The following is a 15,605-nucleotide window of genomic DNA, read 5'->3' on the forward strand; positions in this document are numbered from 1 at the left end:
CAGGCCCATCAGGAAGCCCAGGCTGCAGGGTTCGCAGCCATTGCAGGGATGCCCAATGTACAGGGGGCCATCGACTGCACACACGTCAAGGCCCTCAAGGCCCCCCTACAGAATCCGCGGAGATTCATCAACAGGAAGGGTTCCACTCCCTGAATGTTCAACTAGTGCATGACCATGACATGAACATTATGCATGTCTGCGCCCAGGCTGCATGCATGACAGCTTCATTGTCAGGAGCTCAGACATCTGGAGGCATTTGAGGAGGAGCCTCAGCTGCGGGGGTGGCTCGTGGGTGATATGGGTTACCCGCTTCAGACATGGCTGATGACGCCTGTGTCTGAGACGGAGACCTGCTATAATGAGGCCCATGTAGCCACCCGCGCAATAGGAGAGTTGCATTGGACCCCTCAAGATGCGAGTCCGGTGCCTGTACCGATCTGGCGGGGCCCGACAATACAGCCCAGTGATCTCTTCCTGCGTTGTGGTGGTGTGCTGTGCCTTGCACAATCTGGCTCTGCAGAAAGGTGACCTCTTGGTGGAGGAGGGCGTGGAGGCTGACCAGCCGGGTGTCGCTGGGGAGGATGACCAGCAGGAGGAGGAGGAAGAAGAGGAGGAGGAAGAAGAGGAGGAGGAAGAAGAGGAGGAGGAAGAAGAGGAGGAGGAAGAAGAGGAAGAGCAGGCCGAGGAACACCAACCTGGCACTGGAGGGCTGGCAGCTCAAATGAGGCATCGAGGGCAGCAAGGGAGGCCCTGATCACCAGGCGGTTCAGTTACTGGGGGACTGTGTCTGTAGGTTCCATTCCTCCCCGCCAAAGTCCTTCTATCTCCTGCAACATTGTCACACCAGAGTGGTGGGCCTGGGTACTCAGTGTTCGTGAGTTTCTTTGGCAGGCAGGAGGGTGATGACGACTCGCTAAACACCATTATGATGGTGCCCTGGTGCAAACTAGTCTGACTCCTACCTGAGCTCCGCATGGACGCTGGCACCTGGGCCCACATCTGTGTAGTGGGTAAGAGATCTGAAAGCCCCATACAGGGCCCTGGGGTGGGTGGTGGTGGGGGACGGGAGGGAATCGTTTGTGGGTTCTGGGGGACCAATGGCTTCCTTTTCTCAGGGACACAGCATTGAGGGGCCTCCCCAACTGACATCAACATGAAGCATCCCTCCGGCGATCATCAATGGAGGAGGATTCTTATTCGAGACAAATTAGTCATGGGTGGATGGCGAAAAACATTTAATGATTACAATAAAGGTGTTTAAATAATAAGCTCTAATATAAAAACGTGTGAATGGAAAACGTTAAGATGCTTAAAGATCTATCTAACTAGTGCAGCCCGTCACCCGTGCCATCTCAGTGCAACTATAACTTCCTAACCTTACATGGCCAACCATTACATCTCAGTGACTCCCCAGAATGTACATCGGAGGTGGAGGGGGCCAGCTGCCTACCTCGCCCCGTGGCCTGTGATGCACGTAGTGGGCGTCCTCTGGAGGCCCTGGACCTTGAAGGCCCTGGCCGGCTTCCAGGTGTCTGTGAAGTTTCCATGACACCCTGTTCATCCCGCTGCCCCTGAGATACCCTGGTGTCAGGAAGGGAGGAGTCAGAAGGTGTAGCCACAGCCACAGTCTCCTGGCTGGAAGGCCCTGGGCATGGGCTCGAGCCCTTCCTCCTCCCTTGGGGTTCCTGTGGGCCCCTGGGTCATTCCATGGGACAACGGTGCTTCTGCAGTGAGCTCCAGAATCTTCGGAGTCACCTGGCCTTGCCAGTCCTGGAGGACCACCTGCGTCCTACCCATGGTGGTCAAGCCCTCTGTGAAGGCCATCTGAATCGGGGGCCACCTGTCAATGGACTCAGCAAGTGCCCTCTGAGACTGGCCCACACTCTGCAGCCCCTCAGCCATGACGCTCTGAGACTGGGCCACGTTCTCAAGGGCTGCTGCCGTAGCTCGCTGTGTCTCAGCGCTGTCCCGCTGGGTCTCTTGGAAGCTCTCGAGCCTCTCAGCCATGGGCCGCAGAACCTTGAGAATCCTGTTCAGTCCCTCAGCCGTGGCCCTCTGGAACTCGGCCATCGCTTGGCGCCTGCCACTCATGGTGAGGATCCCCTGCCCCAGGTTTTCCACTGCAGATGCCACCCTTGCAGTGTTGGCCTGAGAAGCACGAAAGACAGGCAATAGCTGGTCCACCTGAAAGCTTTGGGACTCCTCCCAACAGCCTCGCAATTGGTCCAGTGTGGCCATCAGGCCCTCCTGCATTCCCTGGCTCTGTTGCTGCATCTCCAGCAGCTGAGGGAAAAGTGATCTCAGAGGCCCAGCATGTAGCCTGGGACCAACTGAGTCCTGAATCCGGCAGGCCCTCACATGCCAGAGGCCTTGGACGTTTCCTCCTCCACCCGATGTACATCAACAGATGTGTCGTGCTCACCAGAGAGTGACCCAGAAGCCTCAGCACTAACTGGACCCACCGACGTGTCAGTATTTGGGATGGTCAACTGTGAGATGGAAGCTGATGGATAAACGGTGCCACCCTCGGAGGTCCCTTCACCCATATCCTCCGAGGACTCGACCGAGCTGTCTGGAGCCGGATGGGCGGGAGCTGCAGTACGGGCCATGATGCCAGAAGGTCCCGGGACGCCCGGATCTGTCCCTGCAACACAGGACACAAGGTTAAGTGCAAGGGAGGAAGAGGAATCCTCAATGCAAAAAACTTGATTCACATTTCTCCATTGAGCATAAAACAAAGCACAAATAAGATTACATCACAGGGACAGGCCCTTCGGCCCTCCAAGCCTGTCGAAATCAGGCTGTCCATCTGATCTGTTACCCCCTATCCTTCCGAGGACCATATGGCTCTATTCCTATCCCATTCGCGTAGCTGTAAAGATGCCCCTTAAAGGTGATGCATTTTGGAAGAAATAATGTAGGGAGGAGTTATACAATAAATGGCAGAGTCATCAGGAGTATAGAAACACAGAGGGACCTAGGTGTGCAAGTCCACAAATCCTTGAAGGTGGCAACACAGGTGGAGAAGGTGGTGAAGAAGGCATATGGTATGCTTGTCTTTATAGGACAGGGTATAGAGTATAAAAGCTGGAGTCTGATGATGCAGCTGTATAGAACGCTGGTTAGGCCACATTTGGAGTACTGCGTCCAGTTCTGGTCGCCGCACTACCAGAAGGACGTGGAGGCGTTAGAGAGAGTGCAGAGAAGGTTTACCAGGATGTTGCCTGGTATGGAGGGTCTTAGCTATGAGGAGAGATTGGGTAAACTGGGGTTGTTCTCCCTGGAAAGACGGAGAATGAGGGGAGATCTAATAGAGATGTACAAGATTATGAAGGGGATGGATAGGGTGAACGGTGGGAAGCTTTTTCCCAGATCAGAAGTGACGTTCACGAGGGGTCACGGGCTCAAGGTGAGAGGGGCGAAGTATAACTCAGATATTAGAGGGATGTTTTTTACACAGAGGGTGGTGGGGGCCTGGAATGCGCTGCCAAGTAGGGTGGTGGAGGCAGGCACGCTGACATCGTTTAAGACTTACCTGGATAGTCACATGAGCAGCCTGGGAATGGAGGGATACAAACGATTGGTCTAGTTGGACCAAAGAGCGGCACAGGCTTGGAGGGCCGAAGGGCCTGTTTCCTGTGCTGTACTGTTCTTTGTTCTTTGTTCTCTTTGTTACTATTGTATCTGCATCCATGACCTCCCCTGGCACCCACTAGCTTCTCTCTGCAAATAAACATGCCTCGTACATCACCTTTAAACCTTGCCCCTCGCACCTGAAACCCATGCCCCCTAGAAGTTGTCTCAAAGTGAGTGGAGGATTGATAGGTGGTCATTTCTTAACTCCAGGCCAACAATGCTGTTGCTGACAACCTGCATCTCCCCTTCCCTTGAGAGCTCCAGCGCCCACTCCTCAAAGGGGGTGAGGACCCGGAGGTCTGGCTCACCACCCACTCTCTTCGCCCTTTCTCGGGTGTTATGGTCGGTCTTCTCTTGTGGAGACAGAAGGAGCCATGAAAGAACTGATGGCGTGACTCCTTAGTCACATGGTGGCCCTTGGAGGGAAAACACAGTGGGGCTCTTGGGGGGGATAGGAAGGAGGTGCTTGGGGGTCAGGAGCTGGAAGCACGCAGGGTGCTGGGGATGGGAGGATCTGGGGGAGATTTGGGGGAAGATGCAAGATGGGGTTCAGCACTCACCCTTGCTGCCCGGATGAGGTCATTGACCTTCTTGCGGCACTGCTTCCCTGTTCTGGGGGCCAGTGCCCTGGCACTAACTGAGGCCATGATGTGGTGATGCCGGCGTTGGACTGGGGTAAACACAGTAAGAAGTTTAACAACACCAGGTTAAAGTCCAACAGGTTTATTTGGTAGCAAAAGCCACAAGCTTTCAGAGCCTTAAGCTCCTTCTTCAGGTGAGTGGGAATTCTGTTGACAGATCCTCTCCAGTTTGTCGAGGTAGGACTGAGCCTCTGTCAGTTGTCCCCTGTGATAATTGACCCAGGCACGGTTTCCATAGGTGACGATGATTCTTTTTTCAAATTCATCTTCGTGATTCTCCCTCAGAATCTTTTCAGCTTCCTGTAAGTTTTGAATCGCCTCCTTACAGTTTCCTTGCAGACAGTTTACAAAAGCGAGTTGGTTGTAAGACGTGGCTCGATATTTCACACCAGCCTGAATTGAATCTTCTAATCTTTGCTGCAAATCATCCAAGTCAATGTTTTCTTTCTGTGGCCCCCACGTGAAGTGACATTGAAGCTGATCGAGCTTCACTTTCAACAAATCCTTCTCTTGATCACTGCAAGAGAAACAAAAATCATCAAAATCCATCTCAGACTGACCCATTTCCCAGCTCCTCCATCCAGTTTTATTATCTAAGAGCTGCTCCTGACTCCACGACTCAATGTCCCTGAAACCTCTGGTCCCACAGTGATTAGCTCAGCAAAATCTCCCAGCAAAGTGAAGGGATTTACTTCATAACTTCGTCTGTTCTTACACTTGTCTCCTGTCTGCTGGTTGATGTACTACCTGGTGGCCACCTAACCATCTTCCCAAATCAAACTCCACTGTGAATATATCCTCTGTGCATTAATGCAAGAGAAGAAAATATTTCATAATCCATCTAAACTGCATAGTTGATCATTGGATGAATTCTAACCATGGGTTTGATTTGCATTTGATAATATACTAGGGATATCTCTGTCCCCTCGCCATCACTGCCTCTGCATCTCCGTGTGAATATTGAGACTTTGTGGAGTGAGGAGAGGGGCCTTAATTGCCACACGGGTGCAAGCTATTACTTTGTTAACTTGTGGGAATCCAGCATTGCCTCAAATCTAATAGCCCGTCATTCTGGCCAACCTGATCAGGTGCTGAAAGTGATTATTTTATTTTTTTCTTAGTTTTTAGACAGTACACATAAGGCACTGACAGAGCTAACAGTAAAGAGTTAAACGATTCTTAAAACAAGAGAATATCTTACACATATGTGAATGCAATAAAAGAATTAAACAAATGACTGTGATTTTAAAACATCTATGATGATATTTTAGATATATTTTAAGTATTGTATGAATCATTGTTCACTTTGGCCAAAGCAAGTTACCGAAAGGCATAATAGGAAAGGTGAATAGTTCAGAGCCAAAGGCCTGGGATCCCTTTAGTTAGCTGAATTCATATCAGAATGTTTCTGGTGAGGGAACACACATTGCAACAATAATGAATCAGTTCAGTCATTCCCAGGCACAGATTAGGTATGCCCCTGGCTGCAGGAGCACATGTCCATTCAGTTTGGCAGTGAGCCGGTGGGAACATCCACTTTAACCTTTACCGTAGCATCTAGCATAACCTGGCAACAGGGAAGTAGCTTCAGCCAGGAAGGCAGTTAACATCCGGATTGAATGGACTAATGAGGTGCCATTATGCTGGACATTTCAATGCCATTGGCTGAGGTACTTGTCAGAGATTTGTATTGATGTGTGTATACAAAATGAAATTAATTTTAAACTAATGGAAGGCAGGAAATCTGATAAAGAAAATGTATAACTGTTCCGATTTTTACTGATAACTTCAGAACTTGTTCGAGAAGTCCAGGTCTTCTGTATCTGTGATCATCAGGCTAACTTCTCCCATTGTCACTGGTCTTTAATAAATTTTTACCTTTTGTACTGTGACATTGGGTTCCTGAGTCTAATTGCCACTTTGTCGAGAACTCACTAATAGTGCAAAGTGGACATTCATCAGCAAACGTAACATCAGTCAACTGGGAAATGCGTTTGTGCGCATTAGATAGTGAAATGTTGCAGATGTCATTGGGAAGGAGCTGGAGATAAAGAAATTCAGGGCTGTGTTGTAAGGCTTCTGTTTAATGATGTGTTATGAATTGTAAGAGAAGCAGTTTTGACCACTCCCTTGATTAAGATGTTCTGCTGAATTTTTGTCAGCCACATTAGTCGCACATTGGCAGGCCGTGTCTGAAGACTCCCTAAACTAGTTCAGGGAATTTGCCTCCGATGAAATCAGACAACGGGCAGAATTTATAGCTGCAAAGCTGGCGATGTGAGTGCGTGTGGTTGGTTAAAGATTCAAATATGCTGATGTGTTATAACTCTGACAAAGCTGATCGCCTCCCACATTTAACCAGTGCTGCTCTGGAGGCTTGTGGGACAGCCCAATGCAGCAGTTAGGTCAGTGACTGCATGATGACGAAGATCAGGTGACTGTAGATATAGCCCTGTATCCTGCCTTTAGCAGGATTCCCTGAGCTGTGCGAAGCTCAATGTCAATAAGGCAAGCGCACAAGAGGGGCTGGGAGGGGTGAGTTTGATCGGACAGTTAACTGAGACCCGAAAGCCTTTACATAATGTTGCAAGCAGTTCTCTCTTTCCCTCAATGAACGGATTTTGTGCACAGAACCTTGGCTGAGTGCTTATGTTCACTATTTGCTGGTAATTTGCAGCACTTTGAGGACATTTCTGCTACTTTAGACTTTCCTCACTTTAGTCTGCATTTTGTGCGGTCAGTCTTCACTGCAGCATGGGAGATGTTTGTTCAGCCCCCATCTTGGACTCTGGGTTGGAGCAGCAGCAACAACACCAGCCCGATTGACATGAAGAGCAGCAGCTATCTTCTCCTCAGCCATATATTGCTCCCTCCCCCCCCCACCCAACACCACCACGACACAGGTCTTTGCAGCAGAGAGAGGATCAGTGTCCTGGACATTACCGAGGAGCAGTAGTACAGGAGGCTCAGGAATTCTCAGTGGATTCTTATTGACATTTGTGGCCTTTTCCCACTGGATCAGGTGGCCATGCAATGCCTTTACCGCTCACAGTCCGTGACAGAGTTCGGCATCGCAAGGGTTAATGTGGGATTGGAGAACAGAAGCGCCCACAGTATGAGGTAGAGAGTCACATGATAATCAACATGGGACAGACATGACGGAGACTTGTGTAGCAGTCAGCATGGAATTAGCTCGTACTCTGGGATACACTTTGTACATATCCCTTTATAATTATGTATTACCTATAGAGTCATGGAGGTTTACAGCATGGAAACAGTATCTTTGGCCCAACTTGTCCATGCTGGTCAGGTTTTGCCAATAGGCTAGTCCCAATTGTCCGTATTTGGCCTATATCTATACCAATCTTACCCATGTAACTGTAGAGACTATAATATACACCACTGATCGATCTTACAAGCCTCTGAACTTCTTTGTGAAAACTATTGAACAGAAACCTTAGAACACGACCCTGAAATTCTTTATCTCCAGCTCCTTCCCGATGACATCTGCAACATTTCACAATCGAATGCGCACAAATGCATTTCCCAGCTGGCTGATGTCAGCTTTGCCCATGAATGTCCATTTTGCACCTGATCAGGTTAGCCAGAATGAGAGGGCTATCGGATTTGCTGTAATGCTGGGTTCCCACATGTTCAGAAAGTCGTACATAGCTTGCACCGTGTGGCAATTGAGGCCCCTCTCCTCAGTCCACGGGGTCTCAGTATTTACAGGGAGGTGCAGAGGCAGTGATGCTGAGAAGACAGAGAGGCTGTGATGGGGAGTGTGGTCAACAATCAAGACAAGACTGGCCAAACACTTTCTTATTAGGCCTGGGAGGAGCATCTCTGCCGCTCCTGGCCCACAAGGAGTGCTGAAAAAGATACTTAGCTTGTGGAGCTGCCAGTTCCCACCTCCATTTTATTGTTATGTTTCTCGATCCTGGGAAATCTGTGCAGCAACAATGAATTGTAAATCAAGTTCCCAGTTACACCTTGGGAGCTTGAGTTAAACATGTTAATGGAGTTCGGGGCCGGACGGTGGCACAGTGGTTAGCGCTGCTGCCTCACAAGCGCCAGGAACCCGGGTTTAATTCCAGCCTCGGGTCACTATCTGTGTGGAATTTGTACATTCTCCCCGTGTCTGCTTGAGTTTCCTCCGGGTGCTCCAGTTTCCTCCCACAGTCTAAAGATGTGTGGGATAGATTGATTGGCCAGGCTAAATTGACCCTAGTGTTAGGGGATTAGCAGGGTAAATATGTAGGGTTATGGGGATAGGGCCTGGGTGGGATTGTTATTGGTGCAGACTCGATGGGCCGAATGGCCTCCTTCTGCACTGTGGGGATTCTATGATTCTATGAGTGGTTTTCTCACCACAGGGAACCGCACACATCCGAGGCCGACAGCCGAATGTGACATGGTTGGTGTCTCAATCGCATGTTGGTGGCATTTTCTCTGTATGAGAGCCTTTAGTTCCCTCCTGCTCATGATGTTATTATCAAAGGCCTTTCTCCATTGCACAAAACATTACTAGTTGCATCTTAGAGGGTACCAGCAGTGAGTTGGGTGGCTGATTTGAGGTCGCAATCTTAGTAAATTCATGGGGTAGGGACTGGGGAGCTGGTGCAGTCATGGAGTAGTTGTTGGGGGGCTGTTGATGAGGTCGCAGAGAGGAGGGGGGTATGTGGTCATGGAGAGGGGAGGGGAAATTGTGAACTAGGGCGTGTTGATGAGGTTATAGAGTCGAGGGTATTAATGAGGTCATGGAGTCAGGGGTGTTAATAAGGTCGCTGAATGGGGAAGGAGGTTGATGAGGTCACAGAGTGGGGGAGGGGGATTGATAGGGTCACAAAGTGGGGGAGCAGAGCTTGATGAGATCACAGAGTGGGGGAGGGGGATTGATGAGGTCACAGAGTGGGGGAGGGGGGCTGATGAGGTCACAGAGTAGGGGAGGGGGGCTGATGAGGCCACAGAGTGGAGGAGGGGGTTTGATGAGGTCACAGAGTGGGGGAGGGGGGGTTGATGAGGTCACAGAGTGGGGGAGGGGGGGTTGATGAGGTCACAGAGTTAGGGAGGGGCTAGATGAGGTCATAAAGCTGGTATCTGGAATGCGTAAGAGGTACAATTCACGTAGGCACCATTTCAGACTCAGAAACCAGGTGAAACACGGAATGTGGCTCAGATAAAACTCCTGTGGGCTATAGTTTCACCCTGATGTATTATTGCAATAGTAATCCTGCTCAGAATGAGAGAACCCACATGTTCAGACATTTGGCCTGGGTTTGACAGAAGAGGCAATGATGTGAAGCTCCATCAATGGGACTGTGACTGAACACCCCTCACTCAGAATCACCCCGAAGCATTTGACAGTCCAGGATTAGATAGAGAGTTGTCAGACAGATCGCAATGGGGAGGTGCCTACAGTGCCATTGCTGATTTACAGCGTCCATAAGACCAGTGCGAATCAGGCCGGAGTTTGATCAAGTGCGGGATATTCCGGGTCTGTCATTGGCAGGTACTGTCACAGGGAGGATGGGAAAATGTGGAGAACAGCAAGGCTGCAGACGGGGAAATCCTACGATTCTGCCGCTCAAATTTGTCTGAACTGGAAATGAACATGATAATATTTTCCTGGTTATGTAAATCAGGTGTTTCCATTTCATTATAAAGATTATCAAAGGACTACTATTAGATTGGCAGCAGGAAATGGCTTTCAAAGGACCAATGAACAATGGAGCAATTCATTACCGTTATCCATCTGCTGCTTTGTTCAATTCATTCTGTACAGTTTTATCAAATTTTCAGATTTTTGCTCTATAATATCTATGGGTGGCACAGTGGTTAGCACTGCTGCCTCACAGCGCCAGGGATCCGGATTCAATTCCCAGCTTGGGTCACTGTCTGTGCAGAGTCTGAACATTCTCCCTGTGTGTGCGGAGTCTGAACATTCTCCCTGTGTCTGTGTGGGTTTCCTTCGGGTGCTCCGGTTTCCTCCCACAGTCCAAAGATGTTAAGCGGGTTAGGTGGATTGGCCATGCTAAATTGACCCTTAGGGGAACTAGCTAGGGTAAATATATGGGGTTACGGGGATAGGGCCTGGGTGGTATTGTGGTCGGTGCAGACTCGATGGGCTGAATGGTCTCCTTCTGTACTGTAGGATTCTATGATTCGATGAATATTGTCAGTGCGTTTTTTCTACCGCATTGGAGAGGGTCTGCTGTAGAGGATTTAGTTCGGACAGTGTCTGTGGAATCTGGAGGATACAGTGAGAAGGCCAAACTATTTCCAGGCTAATTTCTACCCCAATGATGGAAAGGAACATTGTTGATTCTGTGACCAGCACTCCCAAATGTTGCTGCTTGTCTCTGGAGACTGACATTCAGAAAGAGTATTGGGCTGAAATGATAATAGGCAGGAGGTCACGAGAGACAAAGAAGCCATTACAGGGTTGGATAATCAACTGACCCACTGGAAACCAAAATGTGTTTTTGTTTCCTGGGCTTCCGGGATGTTTGGTTTAAGGGTCAGATTTCAGCTTGTAAAGGCATTCGGATAAAAAAAAGCTGTAGTGATTAATATTTCACAGTTTGAACAACACCTTAATCCACAGCAGCACACATTGAGAGTTTACAACAACAACCCACATTTATCTAGCTCCTTTAACAAGAGCCCCAGTAGTGCTTGCAAACAAAATTTGACAAAACATCTCAGAACAAGATATTAGGATATGCGACTAAGAGCTTAGTTAAAGGGGTGGGTTTTTTCCTTTGTTCATTTAAGGGATGTGGGCATAGCTGCCAGACCAGAATTTGTTGCCCAGCCCTGGATGCCCTTGAGAAGTTTGCAGTGAGCTGCTTTCTTGAAGCAATGCGATCTTGGAGATGTGGGCACACTCCACCTGTGAAGTTGGTAAATCCAGGATTTTGACTCAACGACAGTGAAGGAACGGCGATATATTTCCAAGTCAGGATGGCGAGTGAGTTGGAGGGGAACTTGCAGTTGATGGTGTTCCTATGTGACTGCTGCCTTTGTCCTTCTAGATTGTAGTAGTCATGGGTTTGGAAGGGGCTGCCTAATGAACCTTGGTGAGTTCCTGCAATGCATCTTGTAGATGGCACGCACTGCTGTTACAATGGTGGAGGGAGTGAATGTTTGTGGAATCAAACAGATGCATTGTCCTGGCTGGTGATGAGCTTCTCGAGTGTCGTTGGAGCCACACTCATCTATCACACTTCTGCCTTGCAGATGGTGGACAGGCTTTGGGGAGTCAGGAGTTAAGTTAAGGCAAGATTCCAAGCCTCTGACGTGTTGTTATAGTCATGGAATTTATATGGCTAGTCCAATTCAGTTTCTGGTCAATGGTAATCCCCAGGATGTTGATAGTGGGGGATTCAGCAATGGTAATACCATTGAATTCCAGGCAGCGATGGTTAGACTCTGTTGTTGGAGATGGTCTGTCTAGCACATGTGTAGCATGAATGTTACTTGCCAATTGTCAGCCCAAGCCTGGTTAGTGTCCAGATCTTGTTGCATTTGAACATGGACTGCTTCAGTATGTGAGGAGTTGCAAATGGTGCTGAACGTTGTGCAATCATCTGATTTTATGATTGAAGGAAGATGACTGATGAAACAGCTGAGGGTGGTTGTTCCTGGGACATTACTGAGGAACTCCTGCAGTGATGTCCTGGAACCAAGATGATTAATCTCCAACCACTACAATCATCTTCCTTTGTGCCAGGTATGACTCCAACCTGTGGAGTGTTTTCCTGATTCCCATTGACTCCAGTTTTGCTAGGGCTCCTTGATGCTATACGCGGTCAAATGCTGTCTTCATGTCAAGGGCAGTCACTCTCACCTCATCTCTGGAATTCAGCTGTTTTGTCCATGTTTGAACCAAGACTGTAATGAGGTCAGGAGCTGAGTCACCCCAGGTAAAACCCAAACTGGGTGTCACTGAGGAGGTTTTCTTAAGCAAGTGCCGGTTGATAACCGCTTCCATCACTTTACCAATGATTGAGAGTAGACTGATGGGGCGGTAATCGGCTTGGTTGGATTTGTCCTGTTTCTTGAGTATAGACATAGTTGGGTAATTTTCTACATTGCCCAGTAGATGCTGTACTGGAACAGCTTGGTTAGGGGCATGGCAAGTTCTGGAGCACAAGTGTTCAGTATCAGAATAATGTCAGGACACGTAACATTTGACATATCCAGTGTCTCCAACCATTTCCTGATATCACGTGCAGTGAATCGAATTGGCTGAAGACTGACATCTGTGATGCAGGGGACCTCTGGAGGAGGCCGAGATAGATTATCCACATGGCAATTCTGGCTGAAGATTGTTGAGAATGCTTCAGCCTTATCTTTTGCACTGATGTGCTGGGCTCCTTCATCATGGAGGATGGAGATATTTGTGGAGCCTCCTCCTCCAGTGAATTGTTTAATTGTCCACCACAATTGAGGGCAGGATGTGGCAAGGCTGCAGAACTTATATCTGATCCATTGGGTGTGGAATCACTCAGTTCCGTCTGTTACTTGTTGCTTATGCTGTTTGGCATGCAAGTAGTCCTGTGTTGTAACTTTATCAGGATGACACCTCATTTGTAGGTATGCCTGATGCTGCTCCTGGCATGTCCACACTCCATTGAACCAAGGTTAATCACCTGGTTTGTTGCTAATGGTAGGATGGAAGATATGCCAGGCCATGAGATTACAGAGAGTGGTTGTGCAAAATTCTGCTGCTGCTGATAGCATAAGGAGGAGAGAGGGTGGGGAGGTCTGGTGCACATGGTGGGGGTTATGGATTAGGGAGGAACTATCTGAACTAGCTGAACAGCTAGGCAGTAGATGCATAGGATGCCAGAAATGGAGTAAATCATCGTTAACATAGAAACAATTTCTGTTCTCCAAGGTATGTGGCTGGGAACATTCTGATATTTCTCAACCACTTACTTTAACTGAATCTCATGCAATCTTCCCTGAGCATTAGAAACTGTTCTAAATCCAACAATAAATCGCAAAACAGAACTGTACAATATTCATAGAATTATTCAAAGCCCCTATCACAGCACCATGGAGACAATGATATTTCCAACTTTACTCAACTGATCCCAGTCATTATCAGCCTTCATGAGCTTGCATGTCTCACCTGAGTCAGAAGGTTGTGAGTTTGTCTCACTCCTGAGACTCTGGCATTTTAAACTGCTGTGCTACATTGAGGGAGGTGTTACATGGTTTGAGGCAGCATCTTTTTGGGTGTGTCATTTAAACAAGGCTCCCTCTAACCTCTGAGATGAATATTTTCTGTTATCCTGACAAATATTTATCCCTTCATCAACATCACTAAAAAAGATCACCCAGTCATTATCACGTTGTGCAGCTTGCTATGTGTAACCTGTCACCTGTGCTTCCTACAATTTCACAGTGATGGAGACATCAAAACACACTTTGCAGGTTGTAACCCGCTTTAGATGTGAAACATGCGACATTAATACAAGTCTACTTCATTTAATTATCCTCAAACACTCTCAGACATATGCCAGGGGATTAGGGAAAAAAAGACTTTGTATTTTTAAAGGGTATTTGTTGCACAAGTTAATAATATTTATTGCCCCTGCTAATGAGAGGAGAATGGAAGACAAGGAGATTGAAGCAGCAGAACAGACATTGGAGCAGAGAGCAGGACTCTACAGCAGCAGAGTCACAGAAATAGGCAGCAGTAGAGTCATAGAGCCACAAAGGTTTACAACATGGAAACAGGCCCTTTGGCCCAACTTGTCCATGTCTCTTTAACGACTAAGCTAGTCCCAATTGTCCACGTTTGGCCCATATCCTTCTATACCTATTTTACTCATGTAACTGTCTAAGTGCTTTTTGAAGGACAAAATTGTACCCGCATCTACTACTACGTCTGGCAGCTTGTTCCAGACACTCACCACCCTCTGTGTGAAAAAACTGTCCCTCTGGACCCTTTTGTATCTCTCCCTTCTCACCTTAAACCTATGCCCTCTAGTTTTAGACTCCCCTAACTTTGGAAAAAGATATTGACTGTCTAGCTGATCTATGCCCCTCATTCTTTTATGGACCTCTGTAAGATCACCCATAAGCCTTCTACGCTCCAGAGAAAAAAGTCCCAGTCTATCCAGCCGTTCCTTATAACTCAAGCTATCAAGTCCTGGTAGCATCCTAGTAAACCTTTTCTGCACTCTTTCTAGTTTGGTAATGTCCTTTCGATAATAGGGTGACCAGAACTGTACACAGTATTCCACGTGTGGCCTTACCAATGTCTTGTACAACTTCAACAAGATGTCCCAACTCCTGTATTCAATGTTCTGACCAATGAAACCAAGCCATGCCGAATGCCTTCTTCACCACTCTGTCCACCTGTGACGCCACTTTCAAGGAGCTATGAACCTGTACCCCTAGATCTCTTTGCTCTCCACACCAGGCGGTTTTTAACACCATCACCTGCTGCCCAGCTGAGTTACCCCTGGAACCAAATTCAGGTTCAAGGTGGTCAATTGAATCCTGTAGTTTAATGTCTGTTGCTCTGAGTTACAGCTCTGAATGGTTTAGTTTGTTCAGCAGGATGAACTGCAACTATCAGTTTTCCATTGGTTAATAATTCCAGGTAGTCGTGATCCCAAATATCTTCCTGAGGACACTTACAGAATACCTGATTCCACATTGCGACAGTTTAGGATTGAAGTTTATTTTTGTATTTACTGTAAAGTCTGAATGGTAATTAAACTTGATTTTATTTAAAATATTACCTGATACAATGTTATTAATAGATTTGCCTTTTGTGTCTTATTACTTCTGACAATCATTAGTCTCGGTGCAGTATTAACACTAATCTGGATGTCTCACTGTGACAGATAATTCCACTCTCGTGTTTCAACAACTGCGTAATTTATCCTATCGCATTTCAGAAAAAAGCTCCTGTTTCACTGTTTACATTTCTAAAAGTCTAATACAGATAGGATTCCATATTTACCTCATAATGCTGATCGAGAACTAAATTCCTTCTTCAACTTTACCTCCACCAGTGAGTTGGTGATGAAGAGTGCTTGATGTGTTATCCTTTCCTGATTATTTATACCCGGAGTGTGAGATTCAAAACTGAAAGTGTGATATAAACCTACTCGTCACTGTTTTATCTCCAGAGATACTGGTTCCAAAACACGAGCCGTGTATAATGTCACAGATCTCAAAGCATCCTATTGAAAACTTGGACACGCACACCAACACAGGAAGAACCAACAAGCCCAACCTGTCTGACTAATCTCAACTGTTTATCATATTTGCCATACCGCGAATCCACAGATATGAAAT

General features: G+C 47.5%; 1 protein-coding gene across 1 annotated transcript; it reads right to left on the reverse strand.

The window, feature by feature from the left end:
* Positions 1-1,219: 1,219 nt before the first annotated feature.
* Positions 1,220-15,379, reverse strand: LOC144486236 (uncharacterized). Its single transcript, XM_078204304.1, has 3 exons — positions 15,268-15,379; positions 4,197-4,794; positions 1,220-2,644 (listed from the first exon to the last, which is right to left on the reverse strand). Exon 3 carries the CDS (start codon positions 2,272-2,274, stop codon positions 1,603-1,605), a length of 672 nt encoding a protein of 223 aa, XP_078060430.1. The 5' UTR covers positions 2,275-2,644; positions 4,197-4,794; positions 15,268-15,379; the 3' UTR covers positions 1,220-1,602.
* Positions 15,380-15,605: the final 226 nt, after the last annotated feature.

This window comes from Mustelus asterias, unplaced genomic scaffold (assembly GCF_964213995.1).
Source record: "Mustelus asterias unplaced genomic scaffold, sMusAst1.hap1.1 HAP1_SCAFFOLD_301, whole genome shotgun sequence".
NCBI lineage: Eukaryota > Metazoa > Chordata > Chondrichthyes > Carcharhiniformes > Triakidae > Mustelus > Mustelus asterias.